We start from the raw sequence: 15,813 nt of genomic DNA, 5'->3' as shown, positions 1-15,813 counted from the left end.
GACTGAAGATGTTTCACATTAGAGGAGTCATAAAAGATGAACAGGATCTGGACAACTGGCATTTAGCATCTAGAGTGAAACACTCCAGGAACAATATAAATTATGAGGTAAAATATAAATCTTACCTCCAGGTAAGATACATCAGATTTTGGGGTGAGGTCAGAGAAGCCATAGGAAGCCAAGCTAAGGAGCTGTGCATTCAGTAACTTCCAAAGGAAACTCATTAAAGCTTGGCAAGATCATAATTATGTTTTAGGAGGCTTAACTGACAACTTGGATTTTGGAAGGAAGACAGATTTTGGAAGGAAGACAAACTACTAATTATCACTCTGAGAGGCAATTAAGCTTGAATGGGCCATTCCTAAGAATAGAATGAGAAAGGAAGAGAATTTTGAAAGGAAAATTAAGAAATCTTCCTCCACAGACACCCCAATACCCCAAATGATGTCCCCAAACCTCTACTTTATTAATTTGCTACCAGAAAAATCATGTTGTGACTGGTATGTGAGCAAAACATCCTTTCCTTATTTAACCTAACTCAGTGATCAGATTCTCACATATACTAGGAACTGTCCACATATAGTTGTACACTAAGAGTCAGTGTCACAGAAGTGGATGGAGAGACACGCATGTTGAGAAGAAGGAAAATGAACAAAGAAAATCTCTAAGAATAAATAAAATTAACCAAAAAACTTCAGGTTAAAATTTTTCATCATTTTCAAGCGTTGTGAATCCAGACACCACTGAGTGTTCATTGAAGACTACAAAGTTATTTTTGTTACTTTTAAAAAAACTAAGGTTAGAAATGTTATTCAACCCTGAGAAAGGAGGATATCCTGCTGTTTGAAACAACATGATGCACCTTGATCACATTATAAGTTATACAGAGATAAGTCAGAGCAAGACAAGTAACTGCGTGGTATCACTTACATGTGGAATCTGAAAAAGTCAAACTCGTAAAAAACACAGTGAAATGATGGTTATTGGGGGATGTACGGTAGGGTGGGTGGTAAGATCAGTGTTGTTTAATGGTACAAACTTGCAATGAGTAAATAAGACATAGAAATTTAATGTACAATATAATAAATATGGATAATAATATTGTACTATAATTATGTAATGTGATAGAGGTTCTAAATATTGTTATAACAATTATTTTACAATATATAAGTACATCAAAATCACATGTTATACACCTTAAATTTATGCTACATGTCAAATATATACAATAAACAAAGTAAAAAAGAAAACTAAGGTAAAATGATATAAAGTATGTAGTCTATAATTCTGATAAGAATCATGTAGGCAGCTTTTCAATTATAATATATATACAAGTAATTTATATTACTCATAACAGATATGGCTAAAGTATTACTTACATGATCTGTTGTTAGTGCAGCACATGGGTGAAAATGATCAAAATAGATGTCATCATCTGTTATTGAACATATATGCTTCTCTAAATCATTGTATCTCTCTCCATAGAGCACTAACAATGAAGAACAAGAATTTCCAAATCAATGGACACATAAGGACTGCACTGATTTTAGAGCAAAAGAAAAATTCCAAACATACCAAGTCTAACTTTATATGATTCCTTCATTCGAAAGTGATATTTGTGAGAATTGGCACAATAGCCAGCATTTCTATTTTTTCCCATTGTACTGTCTTCTTGTTTCCAGTAGCATTTTACTGATTGTAACCACCTTAAAAGATAAATTTACATATCATGTAAGCAGTAATATAGTAGTACTTCTTGTGACATTAAATATTTTAAATAAAGAAAATCTCATATGCTGGGGTGCCTGAGTGGCTCAGTTGGTTAAACGTCAGACTCGGCTCAGGTCATGATCTCACAGTTTGTGAGTTCGAGCCCCGCGTTGGGCTCTGTGCTGACAGCTCAGAGCCTGGAGCCTGCTTTGGATTCTGGGTCTCCCCTTCTCTCTGCCCCTCCCATGCTCATAATCTTTCTCTGTTTCTCAATAATAAATAAACATTTTTAAAATTTTCATATGCCTTAAAAATTGTACTTAAAGGAATAGGCCCTGGAGGTATACTACCTGAGACTGAATCCCAGCCTCCTTACTGCTATCTGTGGTTCTTGGTTGAATCACTGACACTCTCTGTGCCTCATTTTCCACATTTTCACATTCCACAAAAATGGAAATAATAACAGTAGTATTAGAAGTACTATTTAATAGTAGTAATCACAAGTAGTAAATCATAAGGGTTGTTGGGTATTTGAAATAAATTAATATTTGCAAAGCACTTAGAACACTGCCCAGCACATAGTAGTCTTTGCTATAATGGTTATTATTAGTAGGCAAAAATCTAGCCCAATGACAAAATGATATCGGCCTTTCAATTATTAAGTCTTTGCTATCTTTCCAAACATCTACAAAGTGGGCCAAGATAAGAAATCTCAGGGTCTGGGGCAGAGTGTGTCATTATACTATTTTATTTTTTATGTCTTGCTGAAGGACTAAAACAAAGAACACAGATCTATCACTTAAAGTGAACTTTTTTAGGGATACGAAAGAAATTTTCTACTCAATTGCAGATCTGCCTGGGACATTCCTTGATTTTCTTTTATTAAGTATGGCCTTTCTCAGCACCTGCTAGGAGGTGCTATTGATGTTCTGTTCCTTAAATAGTCGGAGATAAGTTAATAAACTCACCAGAATGTTATGAAACTCATCAGAACCCATATAGAAAGTATAAAATTTTAAATACAAAAGCATTTATATAAGTTGGAACATAAGGCCTACGCAGTAAGATGTTCAGGGTTACTTATGGTAGCTGAAAGAGCCAAAAAGGGACATCGGATCATGACAAGGAGATGCTCCCAGACTTCTGCTCCAATTTCTCCACCAAGACAATGGACCTATTAAAGCAAAAAATTTCTCCTTTGAAAAGCTTACTTAAAAATAGCAAATTAAAACAGGACGTAAGAGCTTGGATCATCATACACACTTTCCTGTTACCTTTAACTGCCCATACGAAGTTTTTATAAATATCCCCAAATCCAGATAATAGAAAAATTTGACATGTATTTTCTTGGTTTTTTAAAATATTTATTTACTTACTTTTGAGAGAGAGGGAGAAAGAATGAGAGAGAGAGGTAGGGAGGAGGAGAGAAAGAGAGGGAGAGACAGAGAGAGAGAGAGAGAGAGAGAGAGAGAGAATTCCAATCAGGTCCACACTGTTAGTGCCATCAGCACAGAGTACAACAGGGGGCTCCATCCCACAAAATGTGAGATCATGACCAGAACCGAAATCAAGAGTCTGACGTTTAACCAACTGAGCTACCCACGCACCCCTACACAAATTTTTTTTAATCCTCATAACCAATCCATCAATAATTCCTCTTTCTCTTACTTCTGGAAATTTCTCTCAAATCTACGTATTTCTTTGCACGTCTACTGCCAGCCAAGTCATCATCATATCTCAGTGCACTACCACAATATCCTCCTGACTATTATCCTAGCTTCCCTTAATGCCCCCAGCATTCTTCATATCATTAGCCAGAATGATAGGTCTAAAAGATAAATTTGATCAGGCCATGTCTCTAATTAAATTTCTTCAGTATCTTCCTTTACACATGGAACAAGATATTAATTCCTATTATAAAAATGTAAATATCTTCTATTTGCCCCTATAAATCTCCATTGTTTTCTATCCTGCTCTCCTTGGCCAAAAAAAATGACCTATAGAGATTGCTTTAAAAGAACTCCAATATTCTCAGGTTCCACTGGACTCGGCCAATGGACAGCCTTGGCAAGGGATCAGAAGAAGGGAGGAGAATGAGAATGAGGTCTTTGTTCCACTGGGTCCTTTCCTTAATGGTTACCTTGAACTAGCTATGTCCCTCAACTAAGATAAGTACTCACAGTGTGGCTAGCTCAATCATAATCTCCTTCTGAGTCTAAGTAACTGCTTCTTTGCCTTGCCCCTTAAAGCACAGGGGTAAGTTACTGGCCTAGATTACTGTATTAATCTTTATTAATGTGAGTATCCCTCACACACATTTTTGGAAAACTCTCTTCTTGAATTGTTGTGTTTTTACTGTGCCATTTGTTTCCTGTTGGGTCCATGACTGATAAAAATAACTTATATAACTGTCATTATTATTAGAGACCAAAATTCTTGGCTTTAGAGATCAAAGTTTGGATTTTGAAATTCTATCCAGGAAAACTTATGCCATCGTGGTTAATTGTGCTCCCCTGAAACAGCAGTCATCAATAGCAGGTATCTTTGCCACATAGAGCTCCGCAGCATATACTAATAACCCCTATTGAATCACAACAGGAAAACAGAGCCAAAAGATATATGATTCACTGGGGAAACCATTTAAAAGGCAGCACCTCCCCCACCCCCGCCACCACCAAACCTGAACTCTACACAAAGGGACAGAAGTCTTGAAGCACCAAATATCTTCATTATAACACTTATGCACACTAGGAAATCAACCTAGAGAAATAATACCAAACCTACCTCATCAAATATAACATATCTGATCCTTTTCACCCATGCTTGGCGATGAGGAGATAACAGCAGAATTTCAAAGCAGGCAGGCACTGTAATAAGTACCTAAAAATAACATTGCATAAACAAACATTTTGAATACTTACTATGTGCAGACTTTGTTATAAGAATATAAAGATAGAGTTATAACTCCTAAATGTACCTGCTAATAACTAGGATATAGTATTACTTTTGAGAATGTTTCTTTAAAATTGTGATATATTAGGTTGAACCTTATGAAACTATAATTCTTATGCATCAAAGTGGCAAAATATCAGTTTGAAGTTTAAAATTCTTATCTATAAGCATTCAAAGCAATACAAACAGAGTTAATCATCACAGGTTTATTTCCTCAAAATCGGACCCTGAGATAGTTTTGTTTGAAGAATTTCTATTTTCAAACATGGGGAGAAGCAGGACTGGGCTGAGGAAGGAGCTAACCTTCAAAACAAGCCTGAAGAAACCCTGGCCAACCTGGCTCAGAATTCTGGAGTGAATACTGGTTGTCAGAAATAGTCCACATCAGGCCAAAATGTCCCGGTGTTCATACTCTAGCCTAACTCAGCCACAGGACACAGACTGTGGAGGCAGAACTGGAGGAACTGACAGCTAGTATTTGTCTTGACCACCCTCGCCACATTTGGGCAGCAAAACTGTCCTTGAGAGGCAATCTGGGTAGCATATCTTCATGCCTACTTTGCTGTGTTCTACGATCATCTTTTCACTTTTTGTTCAGTCTTACTTGTTTATTTATGAATTCGTTAAGGAGGAAAACTATCTATGATTTACTTAGTGTCAGGTATTCTATCAATAACACAACATTTTTGAAATTATGATGAGTATCCTACTCATCAAGAACGGTAAGAGTTTCCTAATTAGCAAGACAAAGTAATTCTTGTTAGAAATTGGTGTTTGTGAATTTTTAACATTGGATTCTTCAGATCATTTTGAATCCATTTATAAATCAAGATGATGCAGTAAACAATAACTGAAATATGAAATCAAAATTTAAGCATCCTCAGAGAAAGACGAGTGCTAGTTCTCACTCTTTGGAATATAACAATATTAAATTTTCTGTAAAGTCATTCATCTCTTGTAAATTCAAAAAAAATATTTCCACAAGGCTTTGTGCAGATGTGGAATCTCTAGTGTAAGAAACATATATTAGTACTATTAAGTAATTTAATAACAAATGGATTAATTAATATATCCTACCTGACAGTTTAGGGCATCATGACGATAATCCCTTGTAAAAACACCACATAGAGCTTCACCATTTGGCAGATTTTTGGTAAAACGACTCTGAACAGTTGCTGCCACTTGATTAACAAGGGCCTGATTGATAAAGGATTGATAAAGGAAGAGATTCAATAATCACATAATAAAGCACGGGTGAAACCTCAGAGAACGACAGGAACAGTCTAAAAATACGTATGACTACAAGTACAGAAGCTTAACAGCCCCTTTCTTATACCCATCTACTCTAAATACACTCACATATTCTCTTTGAGATATTTGACTAAGCATGTGAACCTCATTGATAAACCTCAACTTAAAGTAAAATGGGAAAAAAATGGCTTAATCAGAAAAAACAGGAAATGTTGCTCACACATAAGAAAGAAAATAGCTGAATACCTTTGACAAAGGCTTAGAAAGAAGCTGTGAGTCTACTATAAAAGAAAGATCAAGTGAAGGATAGTCAGATTTGTAGTTCTCATATTTGGGGGCTTCCTTCAGATACGTAAAGTTTAAATACAGATACATGAATACTTTGGATCAAGTAGGTAGCCTGGCTAGTGGAACTGAGTATGTGGAAATCTATGAACATCTATTTCACACTTATGCACACACCACCACCCCCCCAAAATCCACATAGATTAAAACATAAAGGTTAAAACATACACATAAAGACACTAAAAGTGAACATTTTCATATATTTTCATACATCTGGGCACACACATGGAAATACTAAATGAAAACATTGATAAGCCTGACTACACAAAGATATGAACAGATTATTATCATTTATATGACCCAATATAGTAAAAAGCCAAAATAAAAGTATATTTATTATAACATATAAAGAATAATATACTTAGTATACAAAACTCTAACAACTCAATAAAAAGAAAAGCCCACTTCTTCCTTAAAAATCAAAACATGGGCAAATGCATCCACAAGTAGTCCATGAATAAAGAAATGTCAATGTCCAGGGGCGCCTGGGTGGCTCAGTTGGTTGAACGTCCAATTTCTGCTCAGGTCATGATCTCACAGTTCGTGAGCTCGAGCCCCACATCGGGCTCTGTGCTGACAGTTCAGAGCCTGGAGCCTGCTTGGGATTCTCTGTCTCCCTCTCTCTCTGCCCCTCCCCTGCTCGCACTCTCTCTCTCTGTCTCTCTGTCAAGAATAAGTAAACATTAAAAAAATTACAAAAACAAAATGTCAATGTCCAAAAAAAATCACATAAAGATACCCAAAGGACTAGTGATCACAGAAACGCAAATTCAAATCTGAGAGAAGTTTTCACCTGTCAGTATTGCAGAAACTTTATTTTTATGGCAGAAACTTTTCAAGTGATAATAGAAATGTTGGAGAAGAAAAGAGACTATACACTGCCATACGTGCCAGTGGAAATAAAAATGGATTTAAACTTTTAAGAGAGTAATTTGGCAATACGTACAGAGTTGACTTACTAAAATTCCATCTCTGGTTAGCTTAATTTTTCTTGATAAATATTATTAATTCCTGCAATGAGCACTTAATGTTTTAATAGCCATGAAAAACCAAAAAGCTACAATAAAAAATAAAGTGCCAATTTCAATTAACCGTATTGATCAATCTCGTTCTCAGGCTGACCGCAAGTCACTAAACTTTACACATTTTCCTAGAAACTGAAATGGAATTTGAATTCATTTTAATCTATAGAATTAAAGTTATCTCAACTAAATTTGCCTTTCCTAAGAGTAATCACATTATAAGCAAAGGGTCATGAATGAGGAAATGCAAACATACTTTCCATAAATCAAACTTTCTCCTAAACGACAAAGATCATACTTTCTGTTTTTAAGCTCAACATTAGGCAGTAATAGACATAAAAGAAAAATGGCAAAACAATCTGGCTTGAGAAACAGGCCAGTCACAAATGCCCAACAGCAGATTAGATCAATCTCATAAATTCTGGAAAGGCAGTATTAGATTCCTAAGAGACTCAACATTGCCCAGCAAAGTGTGGGTGCTTCTCTCAATTCAAATATAATGCTGAATGACAAAATCCCAAGACCAGACTTTTTCCTCACAATGGCTCTAAGAAAAGTGTTATTTTGGCCTCTGAAACTGGCAGGGGAAAATGCGGGTCAAAAAACAAAGTAAAAGTTCTGGAAACAGAGAATAAATTGGTGGGTACCAGACGGTAGGGGTAAGAGGGGATGGATGAAATGAGTGAAGGTGGACAAAAGGTATGAACTTCCAGTTTTAAAATAAGTAGTAGATATGTAATGTAGAGCATGGTGACTATGTTTAACAATACTGTACTGCATAGCTGAATGTTACTAAGAACATATATAGATCTTAAAAGTTCTCATCACTAAAAGAGTTTGTAGCTGTATGAGGTGATGGGCGTTAACTAAGCTCACCGTGGCAATCATTTCACAATATACACACATACCGAATTATGTTTGGTACACCTTAAATAACACAATAATGTTATATGCCAATTATAGATTAAGAAGACTGGAAAATAAATAAATAACAAAAAGTGAAATAGATTCACCGCGTGACTAGATGCATTATTTTAAAAGAGGAGGTTCAGGAATGAAAGAGAAAATTCAAGTCACGTGAGCGCTACCTTTGTTGGTGCAACATACACGACCACCCCTTCATTGCTCTCCTTCAGCACTTTCTCCATGCAGTAGTAGGAAGCATAGGTTTTGCCCGAGGACGTTGGGGCAACAATCACTGCTGACTCATTATTATCCACAACATCGAGGAGTTCACGCTGCAGGGTTCAGAACACCATTCATGTGGATAACAGGAACAGCATGTTACCAAAACAAATATATGAATACACTTCCAATATTTTTCTGAACTTCAAATGGAATAACTGGGAGTTGAAAACACATGAAGAAACATAACAGGAAAGTCTGAAGAACTCGCGGCATTGTCTCAGAAGAGAGAATTGTTATGCTTTTGAGCATCCGGAGGTAGGTTTGTGTGTGAAAAATGGAGACTGAGACTGAAGAAAGTATCTTGTCATTGGGAAGATTATTTTTTTCTAAGTATTTGTCATTGACTAAATACAGCTCTTCTCCAAAGGCTTTGAGAAATGAAGCTCTAAGAACTAACCAGTATGTATTTTTTATGATGGTGAAAAGGTAGCTGAGGAGAAAAAAAATCAACCATTCATAATTTTACCAGTTATCTTTTACTTTGTATATAGAAGAATACCAGATCCCTCCTTTGGAGGGCATGTGAAATTTTCATCCCCTCAGTTTATGCTTTTATTCATCAAAATGATGAATAATCAAAAAATCATATGATTTGGCAGAAGATGGAAAAACATCCCAAACCTCACTCAGTCCGCACATTCTTCATCTAGGTCCACTCTGGGCCACACCTCAAAGTGTACATCAAAAGAATTGAAATGTGCAGGGGATTAATGGAGAGCATCTGGCTGCTTTGTGTCCTGCACTAAAGTAAGGAACTAGTCCTCTCATTACTGAAAAGGAGGGGGGAGTTTTTTAAGATATCCCACCATCATCAATATAAGATAAAGTCATATTCTGTTTTTTTAATATGATTATTTATTGTCAAATTGGTTTCCATACAACACCCAGTGCCCATCCCAACAAGTGCCCTCCACAATGCCCATCACCCACTTTCCCCTCCCACCCCACCCCCCATCAACCCTCAGTTTGTTCTCAGTATTTAAGAGTCTTTTATGGTTTGCCTCCTTCCCTCTCCATAACATTTTTTCCCCTTCCCTTCCCCCACCATCTTCTGTTAAGTTTCTCAGGATCCACATAAGGGTGAAAACATATGGTATCTGTCTTTCTCTGTATGACTTATTTCACTTAGCATAACACTCTCCAGTTCCACCCATGTTGCTACAAAAGGCCATATTTCGTTCTTTCTCACTGCCAAGCAGTATTCCATTGTATATATAAACCACAACTTCTTAAGATAAAGTCATATTCTGAACTGGAAGTCTGTTTGATTGAACCTATGAAATTGCACTTTTATAGGTAAACATGTTAAATTTATCAGCAATTTTTTTAGTCCAATCTATGCAGAACCACACCATTTAATTCTAAGTTTTATATCCATCAATTTTACATTTATTTATAGAAGAATGACTACTATGGTGACATGTGTAGCATGTAAATATCTAAACAATTGCTGTACTATTTAAACTACCAAAATTCTGCACATTTACATGTGAAATCCTATTGACACAGGGAAAACACAGAGATTGCTCCGCAATGATACAACTGGATGACACACAGACAACTTTAAAAATATATATGTGAATTCATCAAAGTACCTCCTAGGCAATGGTCAATATACAAAAAAATGAATGAAAAGAAAATTTCACTTTAAGTGAAAAAGAATTTACCAATGACATTTTCAATGACGAAATAATTTTAAATGACAGGACTCAATATTAAGTTCATGACAAATATAAGATGTAAAGCCACAATAATGAAAAGTTTCTGAGATAACATTTAATAATAAAATACAAATAAAATAAAATTTTTGTTTCATTCAATTATTACCTGCCACGTGTCAGGAATAAAATCCTGAACTCTGGGATCTGGATCTTTTCTCTCATCTCGTATCAAATAATGGCCCATGTATTGTAGTTGAAACCGAACTGGTCCCATGCCAACTGAATATTTATCCATTTTCTTCTCCTTTATGTCATCTCCTACAACCTATATTAATTCAAAAGTCCATTTGGAAAGTGATTTTAAACTATAACATTGTTTAAATAATTAAAATATTTATTACTGAGCACTTTTTATGAGAAAAGTATTTTACCACATTTTCAGTTTTGTAATATATATTGAACAAGTTCTTTCCACCTAAATCATTATCTTAACTGTGAGTATATTGATAAACATCAAGATTTTCAAATATCCATTATGGTATTTATAGCTACAATCTAATATATTTAAAGACAATTAAATAATTACTATATAGTTTTTAAACCGTTTGCTAGAATTAAACACAGGATTAGTTTTAAGGCTTTGCAGAAATTACCTGGAAGTTAGTCTGTCCAGACAAGCATTTGTATCAATTTTCTAATTCTAGATTATCTCAAGTACAGGCAGCTGAATCAGTAGTAAATGACTTTGAACTTGGAGGAAATACTGTCAGTATAAAAAAAAAATCTAGAAGAGGTGACTTAATTTGCAAGATACTTTATGTATACCCAATAATTATTCTATTAAAATGGAGCTATTCTGAAAATTACCTGGGTTGGATATAAAGAACTTGTCAATTCATCAAATCCTAAGTACTTCAGACATCTGGCTATGAGTTGCTGATCTGCCTCCTGCAAAAGTTCTGGGTATCTTTCCATCAAGGAGTGGATCCTTTTCATCATTTGAACAGCTATACTTAAATCTTTTGTGCTTTCACCTTAGCAAACAATAAACAACATACAAAGATCATCAAAAGTAATGTTTGATTATCCAAGATTAGTCATCCAGGCTATCAATCTGACCTAGTTAAATTCACTATCTTAACATTAACAAAGGTTTTGGAATAAAGAGGACTAGGAAAAATGTAATAAAAGTGCAGCTATACCCACTTCATTATCTCCATGGGTAACCGGGAAATAGCTGTGCAAGTTACAGAGACAAAGAAAAATCTTATAGTTCATGATAGAAAGAAGATTGTTAAAGTTCAAGGTTGTATAAGAGTTCTGGGGAACAACAAATCTTTTCTCCACCTATTATTTTCATGTGTGCTCTACCGTGGTCAAAGAAAAATATTTAGATGACTTTAAAGATCTGGTTAAAAACTTTGCAACATTTATTGAATTCTACTATTGACCACAGATAACTATTTGGTGTAATCATTGGAGGGTGTCAATTCAATCGGTCTGTTACAACTGCCAGATACAGACTTTGCTAATTCTTCTTCATTTCTTTATAGTTATAAATATCCTTTTTATTCCTCCACACTTCTAATCTTTCCATACTTACCATGTTAGGGCTGTTTTTAATTTCGCCTTTTCTCCAATAAGCTTATATTTTAGCTATCTAACAAATATTACCAAACACCCACTGAATACTGTAAGAGACTACAAAACAAATTCAATATAGAATTCTTACCCTCAGAAGAGTAAGCCACTGAATTCTGATCTTTCTTAGTAGCAATCAACTGCAAATTCTGATACAACATGTTGTTTAGGGAGAAATATATAAGCCAAATCTTATGCTTCTCACTGTGACAGAATCCACAATGAAAGGCTGACTATGTTAAAGGAGATTGAAGTTAGCAGAACAAGAGTAGAAGGAAAAAAAAAAAAAGAACCTGGTAACCATGTGTTAAATGGATTCAAGTGTGGAGATGCTCAAACCGGACAGATCACGTAGGTTTACTAGGAAGAATTGTCAGTTTGGAGCTATTATGGCACATGATCATTCACCTGTTATCAATTTATATGTCTCTACCCAGTTTTATTTCTCCTTTATCTTCCTCTTCTTGTCTCTTCTTTTTTATTCTACCACATTCTACAGAAATTGCAAAGTAGAGCACATGCAAGCAATAGCAACATTTGGAAGAATTCAAACATGCTCAGCAAACATAATCCTTAGTTTTACCTAGCAAGAAAATGTTTGCACTCCAGATATCAAAGATGAGTGACAGATTCTCCCAGGGAGCCTCACCGTCATTGTTGGTTCCCTTGACTATGCGCACAATTTTGGAAGTAGTTATTCTTAAGCCTATCTTTGATTTGATTTGAATTTGTTTAGGAATGTGCTGTATATTTGCTACTTAGACTCTCTCTGAGATTTCACTGCTCACTGATAAAAGAAGTAATAAGACTTAGAGGAATTTTGTAAGGATAAAATCACATAATGCATCTAAGGCTTCTAACACAAATTTCCAGTTAATAAATGACATCCATTATCATTACCTTATTTTATTAATTCTCCAGTTATCAAAGCAAAAAATATAGAGTCACATACCTTTACCGCGACACTGTTCTTTCCACGCTTTCAAGCAGGCAGTTAACGCGACCATTTCAACTCGAAATTTCACAGAGTTACTTTTACATGATTTTAAAAAATCTTCCAGGTTCTTTATTCCAGAGTTTAAGTTCTCTTTCATTTCCTCTTCAATGGAAAATGACAGAGTATTCCATTTTTCCTCCTCTTTTTGTTCTTCCTTAGCAAATAACCTCTTCTTATTCTCTCTAGTAATTATTTCAGCCTTGGTCTCCTGACCAAAAAGGAAAACAAAAAAACAACATACCATAAAAGAAGTTGGAAATATCCCAAGATTAAATTTCACATATGGGAGAATATTTTTAAGTCTATGTTGATTATTTTGACAACCATCCCATTCTTGAATAGGAACAACTTTAATTTCAGTATATGTTTCCTTTTTTTTCCTAGTATCTGTTTCTTAAAGCCTCTGTTAATTGAAAATTTATGACAATTAAATTTAAGACTAAAAAGCCTCTCCACAAATAATTTTGCAGATTTCAAGTGGTGTAGATCAGAAACATCAGGCCATTGTTTTTTCATGTTTCCTGCATTTGTTCCTGCTGCTCTCCCTGTAATGGATTAAATACAATATGGACCCACATTACTATACTTTCACCAACCCAATTTATTAATCTGCAAAAAACAAATTGGAGAATTGTAGGGGCACCTGGGTGGCTCAGTCGGTTAAGCATCCGACTTCAGCTCAGATCATGACGATCTAAGGGTTCATGAGTTTCAGCCCCGCGTCGGGCTCTGTGCTGACAGCTGAGAGCCTGGAGCCTGGTTCGGATTATGTGTCTCCCTCTCTCTGCCCCTTCCCTGCTCTTGTGTTCTCTCTCTCTCTCTTCTCTCTCTCAAAAATAAATAAATATTTTTAAAAATTCAAATTGGAGAATGTATTGACAAGAAAATTCTGATAAACCTCCCACTACTCAGGTTAGTCATGAAACTAATATCTAAACTTTGCCTATAATAAAGTCAATATTAGTTGCCACACTTCTCAATACTTAATTCTAATCAATATTATTTGAGGTGTCCCAATGTTTTCATCTACCAAGTGGGTTAACTCAGCATGGTTCTTTCTCAATAAGAGTGACCTTTGGCCCTTTGCCATACACAATGCTTATTATATCTTGAATATGCAGACTTGCTGAACAGTTGCTACGAAAGCACATTTACACAATGTTGAGGGTGTTTAGTCCCAATGAGAGAATTTATTTAATTACTAATGACATAAAAGAAAAAAATGGGATTTTTTTCCAGTCTTCATATCTTATAGTATGTAATAAGAATTTTTGCAAACTCTCTACTTTATAACATCTCTCAAAAAAACAAAACAAAAAACACAGAACCTTCTTGCTAGCCCTAAATGAGAGAGAAAAAGTCGTAATTGGATGACCTCACTAAAAATAAAATTGGCTATGAAAATAAAAACTCTTCTATAGTCTGTTTTCATTTCCTATGATATATACCCAGAAGTGGATTGGTACTTCCTATGTAGTTCTATTTTTAATTTAGTAACCTCCATATCGTTTTCATAGTAGCTGTACCATTTACATTTCCACACACAGTACACAAGAGTTCTCCCTTCTCCAAATCCTTGCCAACACTTGTTACCTCCTTTTTCATGACAGCCATTCTGATAGGTCTGAGATGACATCTCGTTGTGGTTTTGACTTGCATTTCCCTGATGATTGGTAATGTTGAGCACCTTTTCATGTACCTGTTGGCTATTCATATATCTTCTTTGAAAAAAAAATTCTTTTCAGTACTCAGCCCATTTTTAATCAGATTGTTTGTTTTTCTATTAATATGTTCTTTAGATATTTTAGATATTAACCCCTTATTAGAGATAGATTTTGCAAATATCTTCTCATAGAGTAGACTGCCTTTTCATTTCAGTGATGGTTTCCTTTGGCATACAGAAGCTTTTAGTTTGATGTAACCTCAGTTATTTATTTTTGCTTTTGTTCCCTTTGCTTTTGATGTCAAATACAAAAAAAAAAAAAAATCATTGCTAAGAACAATGCCAAGGCACTTACCCCATTTTCTTCTAGGAGTTTCATGGTTTTAGGTCTTTTATTCAAGTCTTTATTTTGAGTTGATTTTTGTGCACGTTATATGGTAGGAGTCTACTTTCATTCTTTTGCAGGCAGATGTCCAATTTTCCCAGCACCATTTATTAAACTGTCTTTCCTCCCATTATATATTCTTGCCTCCTTTTTCTTGAAACAACCATATATGTGTGGGTTTCTTTCTGGGCTCTCTATTCTGTTCTATTGATCTATGTGTCTGTTTTTGTGCCAATATCTTGCTGTTTTGTAGTATATCTTGTGTATATATTGTGATACTTCCAGTTTTGTTCTTTTTTCAAAATTACTTTGACTATTTGCGGTCTTTTATGGTTCCATACAAATTTTAGGATTATTTGTTCTAGTTCTGTAAAAAATGTTGTTGGTAGTTTGATAGGGAATGCATTAAATCTGTATATTGTTTTGAGTAGTATGGACATTTTGACAACAATAATTCTTCTAATAGAAGAGCATGGAGTATCTTTCCATTTTTTTGTCGCTTTCAATTTCTTTCATTGATGTTTTATAGTTTTCAGAGCACAGGTGTTTTACTTCCTTGGTAAAATTTATATCTAGATATTTTGATGCAATTATAAATGAAATATTAATATTAGTATTAGTATTAGTGTGCATTCAGCCATTCTATGTCTTTTGATTGGAGAATTTAGGCCATTTATATTTAAATTAACTGTTAATAGGTATTGACTTACTATTGCCACTAATTTTTTTCTGACTTTATTCTTCTCTTCTCTTTTTCTCTTCCTTTGTGATTTGATAGTTTTCTCTAGAACAATGCTTATAGTCCTCTTTCCCTGCTTTTAAAGTATGCAAATCAGCCTCTTTCGGAGAAAGATAGGGAATGAGCAGTTTGGTATGCTGCCTCTGTGCTGAGCCCTGGGGAGATAGCCAGGCTAAAGTCTTGTGGGTCTTGTGGATGCAAGCTTTGTTGGCATTTCAAAGCTAGATGTTTTAGGGAGGCTCATTCCTCAGGTGGAACT

The 15,813-nt window shown here is 35.0% G+C and overlaps 1 protein-coding gene across 3 annotated transcripts in view; it reads right to left on the bottom strand.

Annotated features, from left to right (window-relative positions):
• The window catches only part of DDX60 (DExD/H-box helicase 60), a 115,619-nt gene that overhangs the window by 66,310 nt on the left and 33,496 nt on the right, over nucleotides 1–15,813 (bottom strand). For all 3 annotated transcript variants that reach the window (XM_040470970.1, XM_040470962.1, XM_040470979.1), the window contains 9 exons: nucleotides 12,723–12,975; nucleotides 10,997–11,163; nucleotides 10,296–10,454; nucleotides 8,369–8,518; nucleotides 5,740–5,859; nucleotides 4,495–4,590; nucleotides 2,769–2,884; nucleotides 1,576–1,706; nucleotides 1,380–1,489 (listed from right to left, as the gene is read on the bottom strand). In XM_040470970.1, coding sequence (XP_040326904.1) covers nucleotides 1,380–1,489; nucleotides 1,576–1,706; nucleotides 2,769–2,884; nucleotides 4,495–4,590; nucleotides 5,740–5,859; nucleotides 8,369–8,518; nucleotides 10,296–10,454; nucleotides 10,997–11,163; nucleotides 12,723–12,975 — 1,302 coding nt within the window. The remainder of the gene's footprint in view (nucleotides 1–1,379; nucleotides 1,490–1,575; nucleotides 1,707–2,768; nucleotides 2,885–4,494; nucleotides 4,591–5,739; nucleotides 5,860–8,368; nucleotides 8,519–10,295; nucleotides 10,455–10,996; nucleotides 11,164–12,722; nucleotides 12,976–15,813) is intronic.

This window comes from Herpailurus yagouaroundi, unplaced genomic scaffold (assembly GCF_014898765.1).
Source record: "Herpailurus yagouaroundi ecotype Mexico unplaced genomic scaffold, PumYag 28, whole genome shotgun sequence".
NCBI classification, from domain to species: Eukaryota; Metazoa; Chordata; class Mammalia; order Carnivora; family Felidae; genus Herpailurus; species Herpailurus yagouaroundi.
This window is presented reverse-complemented; position numbering and strand designations above follow the sequence as displayed.